This window comes from Ovis aries, chromosome 8 (assembly GCF_016772045.2).
Source record: "Ovis aries strain OAR_USU_Benz2616 breed Rambouillet chromosome 8, ARS-UI_Ramb_v3.0, whole genome shotgun sequence".
Lineage (NCBI taxonomy): Eukaryota > Metazoa > Chordata > Mammalia > Artiodactyla > Bovidae > Ovis > Ovis aries.
The window spans coordinates 25,681,586-25,705,146 of record NC_056061.1 but is presented as its reverse complement, the minus strand read 5'-3'; the positions used below and the strand labels follow the sequence as shown (position 1 = coordinate 25,705,146).

General features: G+C 42.7%; 2 protein-coding genes across 8 annotated transcripts in view; one reads left to right on the top strand and one right to left on the bottom strand.

Moving 5' to 3' along the window:
• Positions 1–5,925: 5,925 nt before the first annotated feature.
• CCN6 (cellular communication network factor 6) lies at positions 5,926–23,268 on the top strand. 3 transcript variants are annotated; one of them, XM_060419478.1, is made up of 6 exons: positions 5,926–6,187; positions 6,693–6,804; positions 11,940–12,237; positions 16,395–16,637; positions 19,819–20,012; positions 21,089–23,268. In XM_060419478.1, the coding sequence occupies exons 1-6, from the start codon at positions 6,177–6,179 to the stop codon at positions 21,368–21,370; spliced, it is 1,140 nt and encodes a 379-aa protein (XP_060275461.1). In that variant the 5' UTR covers positions 5,926–6,176; the 3' UTR covers positions 21,371–23,268. The 3 variants fall into 3 exon arrangements, with proteins under 3 accessions (XP_060275461.1, XP_027828379.2, XP_042109235.1); XM_027972578.3 differs by lacking the exons at positions 5,926–6,187; positions 6,693–6,804 and adding an exon at positions 6,867–7,048; XM_042253301.1 differs by lacking the exons at positions 5,926–6,187; positions 6,693–6,804; positions 21,089–23,268 and adding exons at positions 6,867–7,048; positions 18,792–18,853 and having other exon boundaries at positions 19,819–19,930.
• The window catches only part of TUBE1 (tubulin epsilon 1), a 21,828-nt gene continuing 20,427 nt past the window's right edge, over positions 22,161–23,561 (bottom strand). For all 5 annotated transcript variants that reach the window (XM_004011193.6, XM_042253298.2, XM_060419477.1 and 2 more), the window contains 2 exons: positions 23,282–23,456; positions 22,161–22,931 (listed from right to left, as the gene is read on the bottom strand). In XM_004011193.6, coding sequence (XP_004011242.1) covers positions 22,773–22,931; positions 23,282–23,456 — 334 coding nt within the window. In that variant the 3' untranslated portion in view covers positions 22,161–22,772. The remainder of the gene's footprint in view (positions 22,932–23,281; positions 23,457–23,561) is intronic.

Genomic DNA, 23,561 nt, shown 5'->3' with positions numbered 1-23,561 from the left:
CCAGTCTGTTGTTCCATGTCCAGTTCTAACTGTTGCTTCCTGACCTGCATATAGGTTTCTCAAGAGGCAGGTCAGGTGGTCTGTATTCCCATCTCTTTCAGAATTTTCCACAGTTTATTGTGATCCATACAGTCAAAGGCTTTGGCGCTTACCTAGAAAGAATAAAGAAAGTGAAGTCCCTCACTTGTGTCTGACTCTGCGACCCCATGGACTGCAGCCCACCAGGCTCCTCCGTCCATGGGATTCTCCAGGCAAGAGTACTGGAGTGGGTGCCATACGAATACAGTCTCATCAGCCTCCACCCTCATGTGACTCAGTCCAGTAGGGAAAATCCATATAAACTATGTTCAGCTAAATTTGAGGTTCACGTTAACAGTGAATAAATTTTTAGTATAAATGTGTCTCATATATATTAAAATTTTAACTGGGCATCCAATCATTATTATTACCATTCTTGTTATTAGCTAAATCTCACAACCCTCCATGGAAACACAGAAATTGCAATACAGGTTTTACAAGGCCATCAGTGGTAAACGAAGGTACTGAGGAGCTCAGAGGTGCTGGTTAGGAAGGCTTCTCAGGGGGGGCTCTCAGACATAACCAAGTGAGTGAATGGCGAGGAGGGTTCTCTGGGCAGAACCTCACAAACAAAGGCAGGAGGCTGGGGAAACACATAGCATAGTGCAGTTCTGTGCTGCATAAGTGCAGGGGTGAGGACGGGAGAGGCCCAAGAGCAGGTTCCTGTATCACAGATGGCCGTTTACTGTGCTACCCAGAAGTAGGGTTTTATCCTGGGTGAAAGGGGAGGTGGTGGTGTTTTTCAGTCGCTAAGTTGTGTCCGACTCTGCCAGCCCATGAACTGCAGCATATCAGGCTCCTCTGTCCTCCGCTATCTCCTGGAATTTGCTCAAATTCATGTCCATTGGCTCGGTGATGATCTCTTAACCATTTCATCCTCTGCCGCCTCCTTCTCCTTTTGCCTTCAATCTTTCCCTGCCTTTAATCTTTCCCAGCCTCAGGGACTTTTCCAATGAATCAGTTCTTTGCATCAAGTGGTCAAAGTATTGGAGCTTCAGCTTCAGCAACAGTCCTTCCAATGAAAACTCAGGGTTGATTTCCTTTAGGACTGACTAGTTTGATCTCCTTGCAGTGCAAGGGACTCTCGGGAGTCTTCTGCAGCATCACAATCTGAAGGCATCAATTCGAAAGAGGGAGTAGAAGAAGGGTATTGAGTAGGAGGGTGACGTGGTCAGATCTGTGCTGAAGGAAGATAAATCTGCAGCACTATCTGGCAGGTAAAGAAGCCCAGAGGTGGGGAGGTGTGGTGGAGACTGTCCAAGGTCCGCGAGCTGGTACGTAGCAGAACTTGGATTGTGAAGGAGTCCACTGGCTCCAAGTCTGCCAATGGGCCTGCCCATCTAATAGGGTTATGATTCACACATGTGGTCATTTTCAGGCTCAGGAATGACACCACATTATGCATATTTTCCTTCCTGAAAGATGAGCTCCACCCACATTTCAAAATTCAGGAACTACGTCTCCTCTCCCTTCCAACTTTTCAGGAGGCCCCTCAGCACCTGCGTCTGATTGCCTCGGCCCTCTTTCCCACACAGGGCTCCTTTTGCAAACCAGTTGCAAACCAGAGCCAAGTGACAAAGTGAATTAGATCCTCCGAGCCATTTGGCCTTATTTTCCTTGGGCCACAGCCTGACTTTCTGATGCCCTGGGAACGAGGGCACCTGCCTCTTTTCAAGGAGACTCTGCTTCGAGGCCCATGCGGATGCCAGGGCCGCTGATTTCTGGCGGCTCCTTCTTGGACCTGGTTCACTAAAAGCTGGACGGGAGGCCAAGCAGAGCCTGGCAACCCTTCCAGCCTGCCCTCCAAGGTGGCAGCATTGAAGGACCTTAGCACACACACCGCAGCCCCTCAGAGCACACACAGGTGTTGGTGAACTAGGCTTGTCGGTTAGTGGAGGAAGAAGAGAGTGTACACCTGCCCTTCCAGGCATGTATCGTGAAATTCATATCGGAATCTTAGGGGCAGAGTTTTGTGAGGGAAAAAAATGGGATGCATTTAACAGAAGATTGCCAGTGAGACTGGCGATTAGAAAAGGGCACGGAAGGATACAGTGGATAAATTATGCAAGATTAGAGTCATGCATAACTACTTCAGTAGCTTCAGGGTGATTTTGATGAGTCCTTTTAAATAAGCAACAAGATTTCATTGGACATCTGCCACGTGAATGTCCTTCAGCACCATTGGGTCCACAGGAGCAACCAGACTGGAAGAATCCCCGATTCGAGACCTAGCTGCTGACCCAGGCGGAGCTGACAGAGAGCCGGAGGAGATGCTGTGGAAGCTCTTGGCACCGGTTTTGGTTTCAAGGCCTGTGAGTTTTCAGGAGAGAGTACACACTCCAGGCGGATGGTGATTTTGGGAGACTTACAGTATTTGTAGCAAGGATGAAAGTGAAGCCACAGATCCAGGGGTGTAGGAGGATCCGTTTCTTCATTTTCCTCAAATTAAAGTTTTAATTAATTCAATTCAATTAATTAATTTTAATTAAAGTTGAAATTTAAATTAACGCTGGCTCCAAACCAACCTCCCCCATCTCCATCTGGAGATAAATGTATTATTATTCTAAGCCACCATCAGTGGGCTCCTCCCAGGTCTACCACCACCATCATGACAGGTTGAACAGCAATGCAGGAGGCCTAGCTGGTGCCTGGAGAAGAGGCCAGGCCATTGGCCTTCTCTTTCTGAAGTTCCTGCCCACACCTTGATGGTTCACATCCGAATGGGCAGTGAAGGCTCTTGCAAGGACACAGAGGTCCTCGGGGAACTTGTGCAGAATGGCTGAAGCGTCCTGCTCTCACCTCCCCACACCCCAACCCCCACTCAGGGGCTTCCTGAGCTTCCTCATCCCCTTGGCTGCCCCAGACTCCCTCCTCTTACCTCTCGCAGCATCACCTCTTCCATGAGATCCAGTTTCCCCAAGGGACAAAGCACTGTGGCAGCTCCTTTCTGCCTGGACAAGTACAAGGGCAAGGTTAGTTGCTTCAGTCATGCCCGACTCTTTGGGGCCCCAAAGAGTAGCCCGCCAGGCTCCTCTGTCAATGGGATTCTCCAGGCAAGAATACTGGAATGGGTTGCCATGCTCTCCTCCAGGGGATCTTCCCAACCCAGGGATCCAACCCAGGTCTCATGCATTGCAGGTGGATTCTTTATTGTCTGAGCCACCAGGGAATCCTTCTGCTTAGAGGGAACTCTGAATGACCTCACTAACTTCTTAAAACTAGAGAGGGGAGCAGGAGGGGGAAAAATCATAGAGAATGCAATGCAGAGCAATAGTCTCACGGAATCATCCTGCTGCAGGTGGTTCTGTGACATAGAGGCCATGCAGAGGGCAGCAGAGCAGGGGGCTAAATGCTTGGGATCTCGGTCCTACCTCCTGCTATTCACATGGCCTTGCCTCAGTTTCCTCATAGATGGTACTAACTGAACCTCCCGGCAGTGATGCTGGGAGAAGCAGCTGGGTCCACACAGGTGCAGCACAATAGGGATGGGGCACCTTGAGCCCTTGATCATTGTTTGCTGTGGTTATTATTATTATTTGTTGTTGTTGTTAGTCACTAAGTTGTGTCTGTGTCTGACTGTTTGCGACCGCTTGGATTGTAGACTACCAAGCTCCTCTGTCCAGGGGTTTTCCCAGGCAGGAATACTGGAGTGGGTTGTCATTTCCTTCTCCAGGAGAATCTTCCCCACCCAGGGAGCAAGCCTGCATTTCCTGTGTCTCCTGCATGGGCGGGCAGATTCTTTACCTCTGAGCCACCTGGGAAGCTCTGTTTCCCTGAAGCACACGTTCAGGGCATGATTGCACCAACAATATTGGTCTCTTTTCTGGGACAGACAATGCTTCTCTCTCCGCCACATGCAGGAGAGGGAGGGACTGTTGAGGGGGTGAGCAGAGGGGACTCCTCCCCTGCTCGGGGCACTGACAGAGCTGTGGGTGCTGATCTCTGCCTGCCCAGGTGACACAGGAGAAGGGACTGTCCTCGCTGTGATGCTGTTCCTGTGTGTGTTTTGCCAGTGGAGACAGCCCTGCACCAGGACTCTTCCCCACTCTCCCTCTGGCTTCCCGTCTCAATTCTTAGTTCCCCCTGCCGCTGATTTAACTTAGCTCCTACCTGTCGTTCTCCCCTGTAGTTTTTTTGTTCTTTATTATTAGCCTTTAGCCTTTATTCAGTTTTTCCTCAGGGATACTTTGCATGTTTATTTGTTCAGCATCTTTTCTCTCTGTAGATTATATAGCTCTACGGGGCAGGGATTAAGTGTGTTTTGTGGACCAAGCACAATCACTTAACCTCAACTTTTTAATCTGCTAAATGAAGATGGTTTTAAATACTGCTCTTGCCTACCTCACTGAGCTGTGAAATTAAAAAAGATAATACATGTGAACTTCCTTGTAAATCGTGAAACATGATGCAAATATTAGTTATGCTCAAGGTACATGTCTATTTGAATGTACACCACAAACTGAACGCTTGTGAAATGGACGCCTAGGCAGATTAGCATTTTGTTAAATGAGATAACAGAGGAATGTGTTCAGAGCAAGACACACACCAGGACGGCTCCTGGCGTCCAAAGTAGAAGATGGCAGAAAAGCCGTATTCATTCAGTCCATCCATAGTGGGCTTGAAGTTGTTGAATAGGAGCACACCCACGGCTGGAGACGTCTAAACACAAGCCGCAGTGAGCAGTCCAGAGCCCCTCCGTCTTGTACACTGGGGGAGAGGACTCACAGGTTCATTCTCAACTAAGATGTTCCTTTCCTACCAAGAGCCAAGGATGGGAGTTTGACCCCTTCCCCTGCCCCGTGGCAGAGAGACTGTAGAGGGAGGAAAGCCATTTCCAGAAGAATGGCTGCTGCCGTCAGCATTTACAGAGAACACGTGGAAGGGGCGAGTCTCCTTAAGTTCAGACACTGAACAGATGGGTGCAGTATCACATTCAGAACGGGAGGGATGTTGTTCATGAGTCTGCTGATCCTGGGCTTAGATTCTTCTGCCTTCGATGAACCAGTGAGGAAATGAGAGCTGATCCTTTCTCATGACCACTCTGGTGCATGAAACCCTGAGGCTGGGAACCCAAAGATCAGATGGTGTTAAACCAGAGACATAAAAATAATGGGTCAGACTGGACTAACACAGACCCATCTTCCTTCATTAGGCTGTTTTCAGGTGTCAGGGAGACCAAGCTTATCCTGCTCCCTGTACGACAGGCCAATCAGTCTAGAGACGAACTCTTTGGGCAAGGAACATAGCTTTATTTGGAAAGTCAGCAAGCCAAGAAGATGGTGGAACCGTGCCCCAGAGAACCATCTTCCCAGAGTTAGAATTCAGGCTTATTTTATACCAAAAGGGAAGGGAGGAAAGTCAAACATTTCCTGATCCGTCAGCCTCCAGAGGGGATGTGTTAATATCTTCCTTCCTGCAGTTATTCACAGGAGGGTCTGGTCCAGGTGCTTCCTGTGAGCTAAACAAAGGTATTTTATTGATATAGCTTTATTCTCATTACCTGGGAGGCAGGGTTCCCAGAGATGGGCCATGATGTTTAACTTTAGCTTATAGGCAACATCCCTTTAGTGATTAACTTGCAATAGAATACGAAGGCTTTCCCCTGTTACACAGGTTTTATCCTATTTCTCAGGCAGGAAGATGAGGAGTTGACATCATACCTACGCTGGGTATTCCTTGTTGTTTGGTGTGTGTGTGATTATGGTGTAATTAACTACTTAGTAAACCATGTGGGGTATGTTTGCACATTTTATGGAGTCCCTGGCTCTCTGAGGATCTCAGAGTCCTTGTTGTTGGCAGGAAGCCCAGTTTTTCTCCAGGTCTTGGGCCCTCAGTCACTGTGTCTTTATACACAGAAAGAGAGGTGAGCAGTGAGCCCAGGAGAGCTAACAGGTAAATCGAAGGCAGGTGACGGATCACAGGGAATAGAAATTGGCCCTAGAATGGGGGCAGGAAGATGGGCCAGACACTGGATCCACAAGAAGACAAAACCCCATCGGAGGTGCACCCCAAGATATACAGACAAAGACCATAGTTGAAAGCTGCGTAAAGAAGCCACAAACCACTGGACCCAGGAGGAGATGGGCTGCTGACCACACATGCTAGGGAGGTGAGAATTAGAAGGGAAGGGGCGTACAAATCTGTAATAACTTTAAAAATTCTTGATTTGTTAAATGAATGATTGCCACTAGTGTAACTGTTTTGTCTTAGCCCTAAAAGATGGGGGGTAACTTTACTCTGGTCTGTCACGGGGCTGTGGCCACAGAAAGCGGCTTCTCTCAGTCCCCGGACTGTAGGCGACCACCTGGGTTCCATCTACAGATTTCCAAACCTAATCCACCTGGTAGGAGAAATGTGCTCTAACAGAGGTAGGCACCTGGCACTGTGATAAGCTGCAGAGTGAGGGAAGGTGGGGCAGACCTGTTACAATGTGGTGGGAGAACTGGGCAGGGGCAGGCTGTGACGGGGTGGTCAGAGGCCAGACTTGTCCCCTGTGTTTTGAGGGCCCCAGGAGAATAAGCAAGCAGCAAAGAGAGGGCCTGGGGCGGCAAACCCTGACGAGAGGCTGAGGGTTAAGGTGGGTAACTGCGTCTAACATCACCATTTTGCTCAAGGCTGGCTCTGATCTCCTGGAGCGGGAAGAACAACAGTTTTTTCAAACAGAAGTCACCCTTGGTCTGGCCCCCTCTCAGTCCCGGGAGAAGCGCGCTCCAGGCCTCTGCGAAGGTAAATATGAGAAGAGTCGCCTGAAAGTAAACAGGGTATTAAAAGGGATCTGGGAAAGCGAAAGCAGAGTCTGAGAGCTGGAGCCCAAAGTCGGGAGCTGGGAGGTGGAGGCGTGGGTCCTTCCTCCAGGAGACAGAGGGGAGCTTTGTGCGCCGGCCTCGCAGCATCTCCGGCTGCGCGAGGCCGGCCCGGGGCCATGCGGGGGCCGCTGCTCTCCACGCTTCTCCTGGCCTCGCTGTCGCAGGTACGTCCTGGCTCTCCCGCCGCTCCGTCCCGCCAGGGGCTGCGGTGGCCCTCATTTCCTCAGGTCAGAAATCAAAAAGGAAGAGAAGACGGGGGCACTGGAGGGGTGCGTTCCTTGTGGAAATAGCTCCAAACGAGTAGGGAGCCATGTTCTTCTTCTAATCGAGTCCTGTTCTAGTTCATGAGCTTCCGGGAAGAGTGGAAAACGTTGCTCCCTTTCGGGGTAGGGTACTTAATCCTGCTTCTGATATGTTTGAACAGCCCCCAGGTTTTCATAAAATGTATTTTTTCCTTTTTTTAACTGGAGTCTGCCGGGAGCTGGCTGCCCTGCGGGCGGGGTGGCTGGCGGTGCCGCTCTGCCGGCGCCAGGCGGGCGGACTGCACAGAGCTGCTGGAAAAACTGACCCTGACGGCTGTATTCAGCTAAGCCTCTGCTTGTTTGAGAACACTTCGGAGCAAACACTTAATATTTTTAAAACATTATATATATTTTTTGGTCTTTTCTTAACTCATGTGTTTTTCACTTTTCATGAGACAGAATCAGTCCGCAAGATTTTTAAATATTTTGAGCAGCAGACCAAAGGGCAGTTTAATTCAATATGAGCGATTCTTTGCTTTAGCATTTTTTTTTTTATTAGACGATTGAAACGGAGTGGCTTATTTTATGGATTTATCTACATGGTGGAGGTTTTTGCTAGCTCAGAGGACAGAGCTTTTGAAACTCTGTGTTTTAGAATACAGGGATGTGTGTGTGAGTTAATTTGATTGAGGTAGTTAAGCAGCAGATGTATTTTAGAAAACAGGGGGTTGAAAATTGTTATATATGGAGAGATTTAAGAGCTTAAAAGGGTCATAACAAGAATGTCAGCGGTACCATTAGGTGGACAGATGGAGAGATGCTTTTCCCCAGTAGGAGTGAGAGGGGGCTGTCTATTGCCTAGTCCACTGCCCTTCAGGAAAACGCCTAACACTTTTGTAGATTGAGAACTACAGCATATCCCTAAGCAGCAAGTATTCCAACCGAGAGAGATGTGCCCAAAATAAAAAAAAAAAACAAAAACAAAAAGAGGTTATAGATAGAACAACAAGAAAATATTATGCTTAATGGCAAAGTTAAGGGTCTGAAGTTTTGAAGGGTTTGATAGTACCTACCATGTATAGAAAATCTAATATGTGCCAAGAACTGTACTTCACACGTTAGTGATTAATAACTCAAAATAACCTTGCGAAGTGGGTATTCTTGATCCTGCTTTACAGAGGAGGATTGAAGCTCAAAGATCAAATAAATGAATGTTATCTAAGATAAGCGTAGCTCTGTGGTCAAAGCCCTCATTCTTCCTGTTGTATTATCCTGATGATTCTTTCGTTGTCTTAACATTTCGATTTTGAAAACAATCAAAATATCTGAAGAGAAGAGAAAGTTATATGTAATTCTTTGTATTTACCCACATATTTACCATTTCTAGCACCCCTGGTTTCTTCTTATATTTCTAGCATACTATCTGTTGTAATCTTTCAGGTGGAAGAGCTTCCTTTACTACTTCTTGTGAGGCAGACATGTTAGCAACAGTTGCTCTCAGTTTTTGTTGACCTGGAAATGTCTTTAATTTCACCTTCATTTTTGAGAGAGAGTTCTACTGGAGAGAGAATCCCAGGTTGACAGTTTTTCCACCCCCCACTCTTGGCATTGTCTCAAGGTGTCTTGTTCTTATTTTCCTTCTCCTTTTTTAAAGACATAATATCCTGGTGTTTTTTAGGGTCACAGCAAATTTGAGAGGAAGGTTTCAGAGATTCCCTGTGTACCGCCTGCTGCCGCACGTGCATAGCCTCCCCCCTCCACTCCCTGATTGTCAATGTCCCCCGCGACAGTGACACCTTTGCTACAACGAATGAACTGCATTGTAGTAATAGTTCTGCATGAACCTAATGAACCTACCTTGACACATCGTAACCATTCATTGTCATTACTTACAGTAGCTTTCACTCTTGGTGTTGTACTTTCTGTGAGTTTGGGCAAATGCATGATAATGTGTATCCACTACTGTAGTTATCATACAGAGTATTTTCACTTTCCAAAAAATCCTTCTGTGTTCTACCTGTTTATCGCTTCCCTCAACCCCTGACAACCACTGGTCTTTTTACTGTCTTCATCATTTTGCCCTTTCCAGAATGTAATATATTTGGAATCATACAAGATGTAGAATTTTCCAGTTGACGTCTTTCACTTAGTGATATGCCTGTCTTTTCAAGGCTTGATGGCTCAGTTCCTTTTAGCACGGAAATATTACTCCATTGTCTGGATGTGCCACAGTTTATCCACTTACCTACTGAAGGACATCTTGGTTTCCTTCTTTTAATGAGAAGTCAGATCACATATTTATTGTTTTTTCTCTTGTATGTAATACTCTCCCTTTCTTAGACTGATTCCAGGATTTTCTCTCTATCCTTGGTTTTCAACAGCGTTACCTTGTCACCTTGGAGATTGTATAGAAATGCTACAAGAACGAGAAAGATAAACATGTGTTCCCAGGTGGGAAGTTTGGGGAGTGGGCACTTCATTAGAGGAAGCAACATCAGGAAAAGCATGGAGGAGAAGCCAGCCTGGCCCCTCTTGTCAAGTGCATGGCATGGGAGGAGAGTGCATTGAGCAATGCAGCTAGAGAGGAAGGCAGGAATCAGCACATATAGGGTTTAGATACCCTGCTCAGAAGTTTGGACTGTATACTCTTGACAGTAGGGAGCCATTGATGGGTTTTAAGATGAGAAGTAAACTAAGATACGTTTTTGTTTGTTTGTTGGTGGAGATGCTGGGGACCAGAATGAGAAGCAGGCACTCACTGTTTCTACCCTTGCTATTTCTACTCCTTTCACATTTTGAATTTCCATTGCCCCTCCTCATCCTCCAGAAGCCCAGCACTGTACCCTCAAAAAGTCTATTCTCACATTGTACATTCAACTCAAATAGTAGCTGAAAGTGTTACTCTGGGGAATACATATTTCATCAGTGGTAAGAAAAAAAAAGGCTGAAGATTTAATGGTGGAATTTCAAACAGATACTTTAAAGTGTAGGGTTTTTGAGTTGGAAAGAGGTTTGGATCTCTGGATCAATCTAACTGCCTTTAGTTCCATCAAATAAAAGTTGAGAATAACAGACGTTACTTGCCAGGCTCTGTGCTAAGGGCCAGTGATGCACCAGCAAGTGAACCTCAGGTTCCTGTGGTTGGGTAGCTTTATGGCAAGTGGTGAAGACAGGCTCTTATTCACAGTTTCAGTACACAGGTAAAAGGGAGCATGGAGAGATTACAGAAACTCTTCTGGAAAAGGTGGTAACTCAGTGAGGGAGTGTGGGGGGCTGAAGAATTTTGTAGGAAGATTGAACAGCCTCAGATATGCAGGGAACTGCAGGCATTTTCGTTTGCTGGAAGCTAAGGGATGTAAATAACTCAGGAGACAGGAGGGCCCTGAATGCTGTGCTCAGGAGCTTGGACCTCACTGCAGGTCCATGACCTTCAGGTGTGAGGGAGGAAGGAGATGGAGCAGGTAAGGCTGGGAAACTCAGCGGATGGTGTCACACCATTCACTAAAATGGGGACCAGCTGAGAGCAGTTTCTTGGGGAGAGAGAGAAAGTGAGGTCCTTGTGGGACATCAAAGTGGGAGAAATCCTGCAGAAAGGATTGAGCTAGTTATGAGCCCATGGGGAGAGTCTGGGCTGGAGAGGAGAACCAGATGCAGAGATTCAGTGATCTGTTCAATATCCAATCTGATTTGTGGCAAGACCCGGCCTAGGGAAGGGAGGTGGGAAGGTTCTGGAAGCTGCCTGCCTGGTTTAAGTACCTTTTCTTCTATTTACTTGATGTGTGACCTAGAGTATCTTAAGCAGTCTGAGCCCCATAGTCTTCCTTTGTTACATAGAGCGCATTATTTCCTGTTGCTACTGAAACAAATGGCTACAATCTTAGTGGCTCAAACAGTGCAGATTTATTCTTTTGCAGTTCTGGCCTCTGTAGTCTAAAATCAGAGCTAAAATCAAAGCAGGGCTGTGTTCCATCTGGGGCATCTAGGGGGAATCTGTCCTTTGCCTTTTCTAGCTTTCATAAGCTACCTGCATCCCTTGGCCTATGACTTCCCTTCAGCAGCGGCCTCATGTTCCCTCTCGTTCTAGCATCACATCTCCTCTGATGCACCTGCCTCTCTCTTTCCCTTAAAGGGAGAGCAGATTGGAGGGAAGAATTGGGAGGATGTGTCTGATCTTGTGAAGTCTGCTATGCTTATTGCATGTCTAAGTGGAGATCTGTTAAGTAGGCAGTTTGAGTCTGAGCTCAGAAGAGAAGCCTGGGTGGAGATAGGAGATACAATGAGGAATGTTACTTTAGAGCACTTGCCCACAGGGAGCTCCAGTGCTCAGAGACCAGAAGAAACCAGCAGACGAGACTGAGAAGGAGCCATTGGTGAGAAAGGAGGAGTAAGAAAGAGTCATGTGTTGGAAGCTGAGTGCAGAAAAGTTTAAGGAGAGACTGATTATGTCAATTGGGCTTCCCAGGTGGCTCAGTGACAAAGAAAGCTGCTATCAGAGCAGGCGATGCAGGAGATGGGATTCGATTGCTGGGTTGGGAAGGTCCCCTGGAGAAGGAAATGGCAACCTGCTCCAGTAGTCTTGCCTGGGAAATTGCATGGACCCATGGACAGAGGGGCCTGGTGGGCCACCATCCATGGGGTCACAAAGAGTCTGACATGACTTAGCGTGCATGCACGGTCATGTCAAATACTGATATTATTACAACTTACCATGCTGTATTCTAATGTTAATAATTTGGGTGAAATCTACTTCTAGCAAACCTCTGAAATTGGTTTTAGGAACCATATCTAACACCACCTTTATTGTCCGATGAAGTTCTGCTACAGGGCCCAGGGCGCTGGGCTGTCAGACACAGCAGGCGAAGGAAGTCCTGGAGAGGTGGCAGAAGGGCACCATCGTAAGCAGTTTTGCCACTGGCCCTGTCAGTGCCCCGGTCGGAAGCCAAGCTGCCCTCCTGGAGTGAGCCTGGTGAGAGATGGCTGCGGATGCTGCAAAATCTGTGCCAGGCAGCCAGGGGACACCTGCAACGAAGCTGACCTCTGTGACCCCCACAAAGGGCTGTACTGTGACTACTCAGCAGACAGGCCTAGGTACGAGACCGGAGTGTGTGCACGTAAGTGTTTCCTTCTGGACCGGCTGGAAAATGTGGAGTCTAGACAGGACTTTTTTCTGCAGATTTTACATTGGAATAATCATCTTCATTTGACTAAATCTGAGGTGGGTTTAGTTTTCATGCACCAGTGAGACTGGCCTTGTCATATTGAACACATCTGAACTGAGCAGATGTGACGTACACGCTCAGAAACCCGTTGTTTTCTTGCATTGAAATGATCTTGAAGTTCTTCTCAGGTAATTGCTTTTAGTGATAAAAATAGGAGAAATTATGTGAACAGTCTGACTTATTATAGTGGCAAAAAGGACAGTTTTTGTTATACTATCAAATGCAATCTGAATTCAGCCTTTTGTGTACCTGAAAAATATTCTTAATATGTAAGGATATATCTCTAGTATTCAGATATACTGCTTTAACCTCAGACTTCCAAACTAACCATCAAGTTTCTGTACTTTTCACTGAGGCAGATTTGTAAGAAAGAGGGCGGGGCACCCCAAATCTCAGTTGGGCCCTCAGCTTTATGAAGGGAGGGTCTTAGCTCTGGAGACTGGAATGTGCTCAGTTGCTTCAGTCATGTCTGACTCTTTGTGACCTTATAGACTGTAGCTCGCCAGGCTCCTCTGTCCACTGGGATTCTCCAGGCAAGAATACTGGAGTGGGTTGTCATGCTGTCTTCCAGAGGACCTTCCTGACCCAAGGATCAAACCCGTGTTTCTTATGTCTCCTGCATTGGCAGGCGGTTTCTTAACCACTAACGCCACCTGGGGAGACTGCTCAAGACCTTCTAAACCTATGCCTTGACAATAATCGAAGATGCTGATTTATTTAGGAATAAAAAGTAAAATTTCTAAGGGAAGGGGAAATATTCATGTCAACTGAGTGGTTAAGTTCCTCTGTAGAACAGTCTAAGTGGGAAGATTAATTACTAGCAGAAGTTAGGTTGTGAGTGTGGGGTGAGAGCACATCTCTGGAGCTGGGGTGAATGTGTGGAATCATTCAAGTTCAGTAGCCTGATGCCTCTGTCCAATTCAGTCACTCAGCCATGTCTGACTCTTTGCGACCCCATGAACCACAGCACGCCAGGCCTCCCTGTCCATCACCAACTCCCAGAGTCCCATGTCCATTGAGTCAGTGATGCCATCCAACCATCTCATCCTCTGTCGTCCCCTTCTCCTCCTGCCCTCAGTCTTTCCCAGCATCAGGGTCTTTTCAAATGAGTCAGCTCTTCGCATCAGGTGGCCAAAGTATTGGAGTTTCAGCTTCAACATCAGTCCTTCCAATGAACACCCGGGACTGGTCTCCTTTAGGATGGACTGGTTGGATCTCCTCACCATCCAAGGGATTCTCAAACGTCTTCTCCAACACCACAGTTCAAAAGCATCAATTCTTTGGTGCTCAGCTTTCTTTATAGTCCAACTCTCACATCCATACATGAGCACTGGAAAAACCATAGCCTTGACTAGACGGACCTTTGTTGGCAAAGTAATGTCTCTGCTTTTTAATATGCTGTCTAGGTTGGTCATACCTTTCCTTCCAAGGAGTAAGCATCTTTTAATTTCGTGGTTTATTATATTGATTATCTCTGGGTTCAGATTCTGAACTCTGTTTGTGGAGTGACCTTGAACAAGTTGCCTAACCTCTCTGTGGCTCAGTTATATCGTATGTACTTTCTATCTTATAGAGTTCTTAGGAAGGTCAAATGAAATGATGACACAAAACCCAAAATATCTGGTATCACAATATCTGGTGTGTAGTAAATTCTCAAAAATGTAATTCCATGTACAGTATGATGAGTATGGTAACAGAGCACAGCCATGAGAAAGGGGGTGACTCTGGGACCAGATCTGGCCCACAGTCTGTTTCTGTAAATGATGTCTCATCAGAGAACCACCATGCCAGTTCAGTTACATATAGTCTGTGACTGCTTTATAATAGCAGTATCTAGTAGTTGCAACAGAGACCAAATAGTCTATAAAGGCTATATAACTTTACAGAGAATGTGCTGATTCATCATATAGAACAATGGTTTTCAACCTTTTTTTTTGGTCTGAGGATCCCTTTAGTCTTATAAATTAATAAGGACCGAAAGAGGTTCTGTTTATGAATTATTTCTTGGAATTTAATGGATTAGAAATTTAAAACTATTTACTAATTCATTTGAAATAAAATAACCTTCCCATTGCAAATTAATAGAAATAATATATATTTGTGAAAGAACTTACTTTAAAACCAAAGAAAAATTTGGAGACAAGTGAAAGTGGAATTGTTTGACATTTTTTGCAAATCTCTCTAATGTCTAGCTTAACAGAAGATAGATTCTTACATCTGCTTCTGCATTCAGTATATGGCTATATGTTGTTTTAGATTGGAATATATGAAGGGATTCCATCCTCACACAGATATATTGCTGGAAAAGGAAGGAATGTTTTAACTTTTCAAATAATTATATTTTTTTCATATTATAACTTAAGTGGAGTTTCTAAAAATTAGCTGCATCACTGCTAATCATGTGGACTCTGAAAACACGATGAACTTATGACTCTGTGACATTAAAATACATTGGTTTAGTCAAAGACCCACTTGGAATAGGGCTTTTCCTCATGCATAATTTTATAGCAATAGCATACACTAGTTATTTGGAAAATACCAGTTTGGAACAATGGTTTATGGAGACTTTTTTCTTTTTTAAATCACATTATTTAGTACCGAACTCATCAGAAAAGCCTACATCTTGGGTAGCTATAGAGATCTCAGTGGTGGACACAAGTTTTCCAGAATTCTAATTTTTGCTCGACAGCCTTAAATTCTGTCATTGGCAACAAGTACTGTCAGTTGTTTTCCTTGAAGTGATAGGCTCACCTTGTTGATTTTTAAGAAAATATCTGCCAAATACCCAAGTCTGAGTAACCATGATGTATCGGTCAGTCACTTCTTTAGGGGAAATTACCACTAAAAATGTGGCTAGTTAGGCCCACAACTGAAATAGTAACATAGGTGCTTTTCCTCAAGATAACTTATCGTACTTTGGTACAGTATTTACAGGAAAGCCCTATGCATACTTCTGTTTTTTTTTACATGGAATATTAAAAAGATGTTTTGATCATTAAGATTTGATAAAATCTGTGTTGTTAAAGACATTCTTAGTAAAATTAAGAACTCTTTTTTAAAAAAAGTATGCTTACGTACAAATGCATGGCAAGGAAAAATACAATGGCTAACATGTACAGTCTGATTCATTCTAAGGTGCCAGCAGCTATTTTAGCCACCCCTCCTTTTGTACGTTCGGTACAAATATCAGCTGAGTGAACAAAGTCGGTCACATCTTGGTACTGCGAAAAAGTTTTGACTTTCCAGTTCTGTGAAAGGGCCTCAGGTACTGCCAAAGGGCCCATGGACCACACTTTGTGAGAACTGCTGATCCAGGTCAAGATAACCCTCAGAGGAAGTAAAAGTTTTCTTCCAGTTCTCTTAAAAACAAAATCAGTTACTGTGCAGTATTGTAAACAGATTATGATTTCTTCATCCATTCACTTACTCCAACTTCCTAGGACCATATCCCAGCCTATTATTGAACATCTGGGGATATGTGTCTCACCAGCCATCAACTCGGCTCTGAGGTTTACAGTCATCCTGGTACTATATTATGGGGGTTTCCAGATGGCACTGGTGGTAAAGAACTGGCCCACCAGTGCAGGAGGTGTAAGAGATGCGTGTTTGATCCTGGGTTGGGAAGATCCCCTGGAAAAGGAAATGGCAACCCATTCCAGTATTCTTGCCTGGGAAATCCCATGGACAGAGGAGCCTGGTGGGCTACAGTTTGTGGGGTTGCAGAATCTGACACGACTGAAGTGACTTAGCACGCAGCACGCACACAGTGCTGTATTCATAGTGGTGGTTTTTTTTTTTTTTTTTTTTTTCAATTTACTGCAGAACAGGGTCTGAATTTTGAAGGTGATCACTTGGGGCAGAGTATCTCCAAATCTAATGAAAATGTCTCATGTTCACTTTTTACAGATGTTCTGTGAAGGAGGCTCCAGATGGGACCAACGAAATTGAGAACTACATAAAGCAGAGAACAGTTTGCTCTAGGGTTTACAGCTGGAGGTCTAGACTAGCAGTTACAGTTCTTTGGTGATTTTGTTCTTTTCTCCTTTCAGATCTCATTGCTGTGGGGTGTGAGTTCAACGGGGTGCATTATCAAAATGGCCAGGCGTTTCAGCCCAGTCCCCTGTTCAGCTGCCTGTGTGTTGGCGGGGCCATTGGATGCACACCTCTGTTCATACCAAAGCTGGCCAACAGGCACTGCTCTGGGGCTAAAGGTGGAGAGAAGACTGATCAGTCAAAATGTGGCCTGGGGTCGTCACAGAAACAGCTCTCAACAAGCTACAAAACAATGCCAGGTACTTGTTACGTAGAACTATTTCTCACGGACGACTTTGCCTGGTTTTCTTTCCTGTTCCTTTTATGTACCAAGGGACCCAGTATGCACTTACTGATTGGTGGTCAGTGTGAGATTTAGTTTGAGTATGCCATTGTACTTGGTCTTTGCCTCAGGCAGGTATGCTTTAAGTATCTGAAAAGGGAATTTTATAGTGTTTTAGATTTTTTTCCTTTTTTCTTTGATCACGTGGCTTTGTAGGAAGGAGCTCAGTTCCCCAACCAGGAATTGAACCCAGGCCATGGCAGTGAGAGTACTGAATCGTAACCACTAGAGAACTCCCAAACTATTCCAGTTTTCTGCTAGGTCAGGAAATTCTAAATTACTACCTCTCATTTCCATTCAGCCTCTCAGGGCTTTCCAGATGGTGCTAGTGGTAAAGAACTCTCCTGCCAGTCCAGGAGACGTTAACAGACATGGGCTCAATCCCTGGGTCAGGAAGATCCCCTGGTGAAGGGCATGGCAACTCACTCCAGTATTCTTGCCTGAAGAATCCCATAGGCAGAGGAGCCTGGCAGGCTACAGTCCATAGGGTTGCAAAGAATTGGACACAACTGAAGTGACTTAGCATGCTCACGCATAGGAAAACTGACCAAATATTGTTGACATGTACCCTAGCCTGGAAAAACATTTATTTGTATTATTATGGGCAAGAAGTATGAACTCTCCAGTTCCAATACAACTCTTCCGTATGGTAAAAGCAGAAATGAAAGGCTACTGATTAAAAACATTAGAGGGTATGTGTTGAATTTGTAAATATTTCTAAAAACAGATAAAATTACCCTTTCCTTCACTCTGAAAGTGAAGCTTAATTACCGGCCTCTAAATAAATGTGCACACAGGCATCTTTAAGTAGGTTGCCCAGGTATGTGAGTAGTCAGAAACTTAGTGAGATTCTGTATTACTCAGCTGGAGCACCTGGCCATTTATAGTTGGTGTCACTGTATTCATGACCCTTGTATTTGGTCCACTCTGAGTTAGCACCTTATTTAGGTGCTGGGGTTTTTCGGGGGACAGGGTTTTCAAAATTGCCAGCAGCTGAAGCACAGGTGAAGGACTCAAAAGGGGGTAATACTCATGCCTGTTATTATTCACATCCGTGTCTTCATACGGAAATCAAGACTGGCTTTTTCTTGAAATGTAAAGCTTAGTAACTGAAAGGTGCCATGGAAATATGGAGTATTTATATATGCTAAAGACTCCTAAATGCACTTGTGTTATGGGAATAGTTAATAAAAGCAACCATAATCAGAGAAATAAGTTTTAGATCTTTAAAACCTAATCCTTGAAGGGGGAACATTCTCTGGGATTCCAATTATGACTGTTAATTCAAAAAAAATTTAACAGGCGATGGCAAATTGGCATTTACCATATGTGGCTTTTTAGCTAACAGCCTGATACTACTAATGCTCGAAAACTTTTTAAAATTATAAGCCAAAATTTTTTTTTCCAAATGGACAAGATCAGTTGATTTTCTGCATTGAATCTGCATGACTTAAGTCCTTAGGATCCATGTGTGAACCTCCCTGATGAGACCAACTTAGAGCAGCAGTTGTCCCCAGGTAAAGGCCTTTGGATCAAAGTCAAGTTGGTCTCATTTGTTAAGTTAGAGTGGCTTCAGTGGATTCACTTGGAACCTGGTGGAGGACACATCAGATGGTCATTCTTAGTGGTTAATACTTTGCTACAAAAAATTAGACTCTCTCAAGTGCTGTTTATTAATATACGGACCTAGATTTGTTTCTGAGGAAGTATACGTTCAGTGTAATATCTCTTGCTTATCTTTAAAACTGTACTTATGGGCCCAGACAAGTTTGGCTTTTAAAATGAAGCACAAGGACACATACACACTTTAAGATGTATTTGTCTAGTAACTTAGTTAATTCCAGAGTCCATGGTTGGAATCTAGCTTTTACTTGGACAGCAGGAAGCATGCAATGACTTAATGCCTCTATGCTTTACTCACTGCTCATTTGACACTAAACTTTTACAATTTCTTCCAGTTTTCTTGCCCTTAAATGAATGCTAAGCAAATTTCCTGAACTGCAGCTCTTGGCTTAACTCTGAGGGGGATTACTGGTAACACGACAGTCTAAACTACCTTTATTTATTGCAGATGCGCCAAGCTTTTACCCTGCTTCCTGCCCTGATGTCTTTAAACTGCTGCCTGCCTTCCAGGTATCTCCATTTTTCTGCTTCCTCTCCCTCAGTTCTGTGTGCAGTTGGAAGATCCTACTGTAATAAAACTGCCAACAGTTATCAAAGTATCATTGTATTTGAAGACAGCACATACTTCCAAGTGACTGATGTTTCCTATCAAGAAAGCATGGGGAACAGTCCTTTTTAAATTGACATTTTAAAGTAATGTAGCCAGAATTTTGCTGTGTTCAATTGCAGACTCAAATCTCTACCTTACTTCTGAAGCACCCACTTTAGGATGTAATATTAACCTGAAGGAAATGCTTTCCATTCATTCTGAAGTGGCATGAAATGTCTAGACAATGGAAGGGTTAGGCCTGATACCACTGGGAACGTTAATAATTAAACTGAATAAAATAGATGGCACATTTTTCATGACTTAGTATATGATTATTTAGTGTAGAGAATCTTCTAAAGGACTAGATTTTTAAGTGGTGAAAAAAATAACTGGTCTCATTGATAGCTGAATTCTCAGATTTAACTTTTGTATTTTAGATTTTAATATAACCATGAAATTTAATAGTAAGACCACATTGTCTGATTAATATCCTAAATTCCTTAATCCTACTCATGTCTGTCTCAACATCTGTTGAAAATAACATCAAGCATAAGCCAAGAACCGGAGAAAAGGTGGCTGTCCATCAAAGCATACGCTTGTTGAGTACTCAGGGGGTGGGCTAAGCAGAAACAGGCAAATGGGCATTTTACCCAGTTTCTCAAAGATAATGCATTTTTATTCCTAAGCTAGTGGACTATAATATTTGGTCAAAAGGTAATTTGGGGAGTAGGGAAAATAGAATAATTAGACCATAAGCTTATTTTATTCAGAGTTACATTATATAAAGTTCAGATCTGTAAATTATTAGCTTAAAAATCAGGATTAAAAATTACCTGCATGAGTACATACATATTTAAGTACATGTACTCCCCTTCCTCTATTTTAGCATATAGGACTCTCCCACTGATTTGGAAAAGAAAATGTCTCGTGCAAGCAACAAAGTGGACCCCTTGCTCCAGAACATGTGGGATGGGAATATCGAACAGAGTGACCAATGAGAACACCAACTGTGAAATGAGAAAAGAGAAAAGACTGTGTTACATTCAGCCTTGTGACAGTGATATCTCAAAGACAGCAAAGGTAAAGTTTAATTATATTTTTCATTATTCAATATTGAGACTCCTGAAAAGTATGAGTGTGTGTATGTGTGTGTTCTGGAGGTGTTTGTTAATAAAACCACTTCATGAAACTCTTGGAGTCAAACTATCTTGAAGGAAAGCAAATATTAACTAGCTGCACTTTGTGGGAAAAATTTTCATTGAGCAGAGAGAAAATGTTAACCTGTGGATTCTAGAATATTCTAACAATGTAATAGTCAGGTCTCGATCAGTCTGATTTGTTGTGGTACCCCACCATGTATACTGTTTAGGAGAAGATCTTTTTCAGATTCTTTTTCCTATATTAAGTATATGTAGTGGAATCAGAGCCATCAATAAAAGATTTTGGTTGCTACCCTGTAATTAGGAAAACAAACATATGAACAGCAGAGCAGTTCTGATCTTAAGTTATATATTACCAGCTTGGAGAGGGAACCACACCATTTCCAGAATGCTTTGCTTAGTTAACTGCTTCCCAAAGGACTGTAATGTCATAATACACACTCTAAGGTTGCTTGGTATAACTAGAGCTGGTCCTGTTTCTGGAACTAAGCAAGATGACTGTCTCGAGACTAATTTTTAGAAATGCTACAAAACCAGTCTTATCCCCAAGTTATTCCCCATCAGAAAGTTGACAGTTTCAAAGGGATTAAGATGTTTATTCATCTATCCATTTACTTAAACTGTGTTAGCTAATTCTCTAAGTCTTGGCCCTGGACATTAAATAAAACAAAGATTTTCATTTATTGTGGAACGAAGTGAAAGGCGGACAAGAAAAACACATTGGGGAGTGGGTGGGGGATGCACAGGGAGGACTTTCAAAGTCCTCTTGTGGGAGGGGATTTTAAAGGTCGAAAAGGGCTGGACATGACTGAATGCAACTATTAATGCCCTATTAATATTAATAAATATTTATTTTAATAAAATGCAACTATTAATGTCCTAAATGCAACTATTTTCTGTGTATGTATAATAGTCTATATTCTATGAAGTATCACTTTTCTGAACTATTATAATCAAGTTTAAAGAGTGACTACTTAATGTTATATATCTTTTCAGATTCCCAAAGGAAAAACATGCCAACCTACTTTCCAACCTGTCAAAGCTGAAAAATTTGTCTTTTCTGGATGCTCAAGCACTCAGAGTTATAGACCCACTTTCTGTGGAATATGCTTGGATAAGAGATGCTGTGTGCCTAATAAGTCTAAAATGATTACCATTCAATTTGACTGCCCCAATGAAGGGTCATTTAAATGGAAGATGCTGTGGATTACATCTTGTGTGTGTCAGAGAAACTGCAGAGATCCAGGGGATATATTTTCTGAGCTCAAGATTCTATAAAATGAAGCACAAGGAGGAAAAGTTAAGGTTAATCATGTTATTACATCAAAATTTAAAATGGTTTTAAGAGGGTGGCAAATTTGCCTTATTAGTTTCAAACAGTAAGAATGCCTGGATGTTCTCAGATAACTATTTAAGGCATTAGAAGCTTAAAAAAAGGTTCTCCCAAAAATATATGTAAAATATGAAAAACCTTAAAATTGAGCTCTTAAAATGTGTAATTATGTAATAGTTGGTTCTGTCTACATATTCCATGAAATAAAAAATTATACAATTCACAAGAGAACATTTTATCCTATAAGATTTTCTAGATTAAATCTTAAACAGGAGTAAGATTAAGCTGTAAATATATTTATTATTTTCATTGCCCTATCCTGAATATTAATTAAGATTTCTTTTGGAAGGAAAGAATGGAACTTCTTTGACCACTGTTGACAGTTACCTAAACTTTTATACCAAACTGTAAAAAATTTGATTTCCACGGTAAAAACCAAGAGCAGTATACTTACTTTGAAAAGGAAATAAAATAACACTAAAGAAAGCACACAAGATTTTTTTTGGCTTGAAAATAAATTTTCTCAAAATTACTTCCTTAAATGGTAAGTCCATCAGTGAGTTTGAAATATATAATAAATTAAATTAATGCTGAAGACTAAAACTGGAGATTTATAGTAATTGGAACACTTTCACCAGACTATTACATTTACTGCAAAGTTTCAAAGAAAGTATCAAGCTTAGTAATATTCTGTTTGCTATATAAATAGTGACAATCAAAACTGGTAACAAGGAACAGTTTTAAAAGGTGAACATTTATTATTACAAAACCAACTGGTTTGATTAAAAAAACATTTTATAATAAATAACTTAATACAAGTTAATTGTAAACTGTGATTCTTTTGAGTGCAAACAAGTGGTTACCCAAAGAAGAAATAAAACCTCCTTAAATTGTAATAAAATCTATTCCTGAAGTTAGTGGCTGTTACAAAAGAAATATTTATATTATGTTCTACTCCTGTATTTACTTTTAAAGAGTCAGAATTTAAACAGACTATGAAAACAAGTTATAAATATAAAAATATCTGTACAAGATTTTATTGCAGCCATGATTATCTCTGTATAAATGACTAAATATGAGACGATAAATAAAGTAAAATGTTGAGCTCTATTCTCAATTTTAGAAAACGACTTTTTTGGAAGACAAATGTTTGACGTTAAGGCACTAGTACTTGGCTAATTTCACACAATGGTATCATCAACAAATTGTAATTAAATGGAAACCATTCTAAAGACAGTCTTCTCAATATGAAAAACACATTAGGCTTTCTGAATCACAAAAATTCTGAAGCAGAAAGGTAAGGGGGTAAAAAATGTGAAATTAAAGTGTTATCTTTGGGTTTCTTTTTCACACAGCTACGTTTAGTCTAGGTAAATCTTCCACAGGCATGCTTTTTGTGGCATCCAGTTGGTTATATTCCTGTATAAGTGCTGATAAAGATGACACGGCTTCTGAGAAACAGCTTTCCTCCATCCCTTCAATTTGTAGATAGTGATGAAGATGAGCCTATAAATAAAAAAACCAATGCTGACCAGTTTTAGGAATTTAATACAGACAACTATCCTATAATGTAAAATATTCTTATTAAAATGATAGTTCACTCTGCTTTACAAGAGAAATGAGAACCGAAATCCTATAAACCCATGAGATTTCTCATTTAGAATGTGAGTAAGCCTCTCCTCTTCAGTTATAATCAATACACTGATACAGCAAACAGGATCACGCCTGATTTATATTGTGTAATTCTTGAGAATACCCCTTGCATGCGCTTAGTCGCTCAGTCGTGTATGACTGTGACTCCATGGACTGTAAATAGCCAAAATAAACACACAGTTGAAAGGTGTACTGATGGTTACCTTTTTCTTGTAGAGCCTTATGAATCTCTCTTTCAGTTCTACGAAGGTAGGCTTCACGCACGTGTTGTTTGCCAATGCTAATAATGAATGGGAATGGCCCACGGGAGGTACTGAACACAAGCTGGTCTTCCAGCCTTCTTGATTCCAGGAGACAAACTGTAGTGAAGGTTTTAATCTGAGAGGCAAAAAACTCAAAGGTAAGAATTAAAGTGCTAAAATGTCTGCCATATTATGGCCACCCACATTAAACTAGGACGTTACTAATGGTACCATTCTAAGT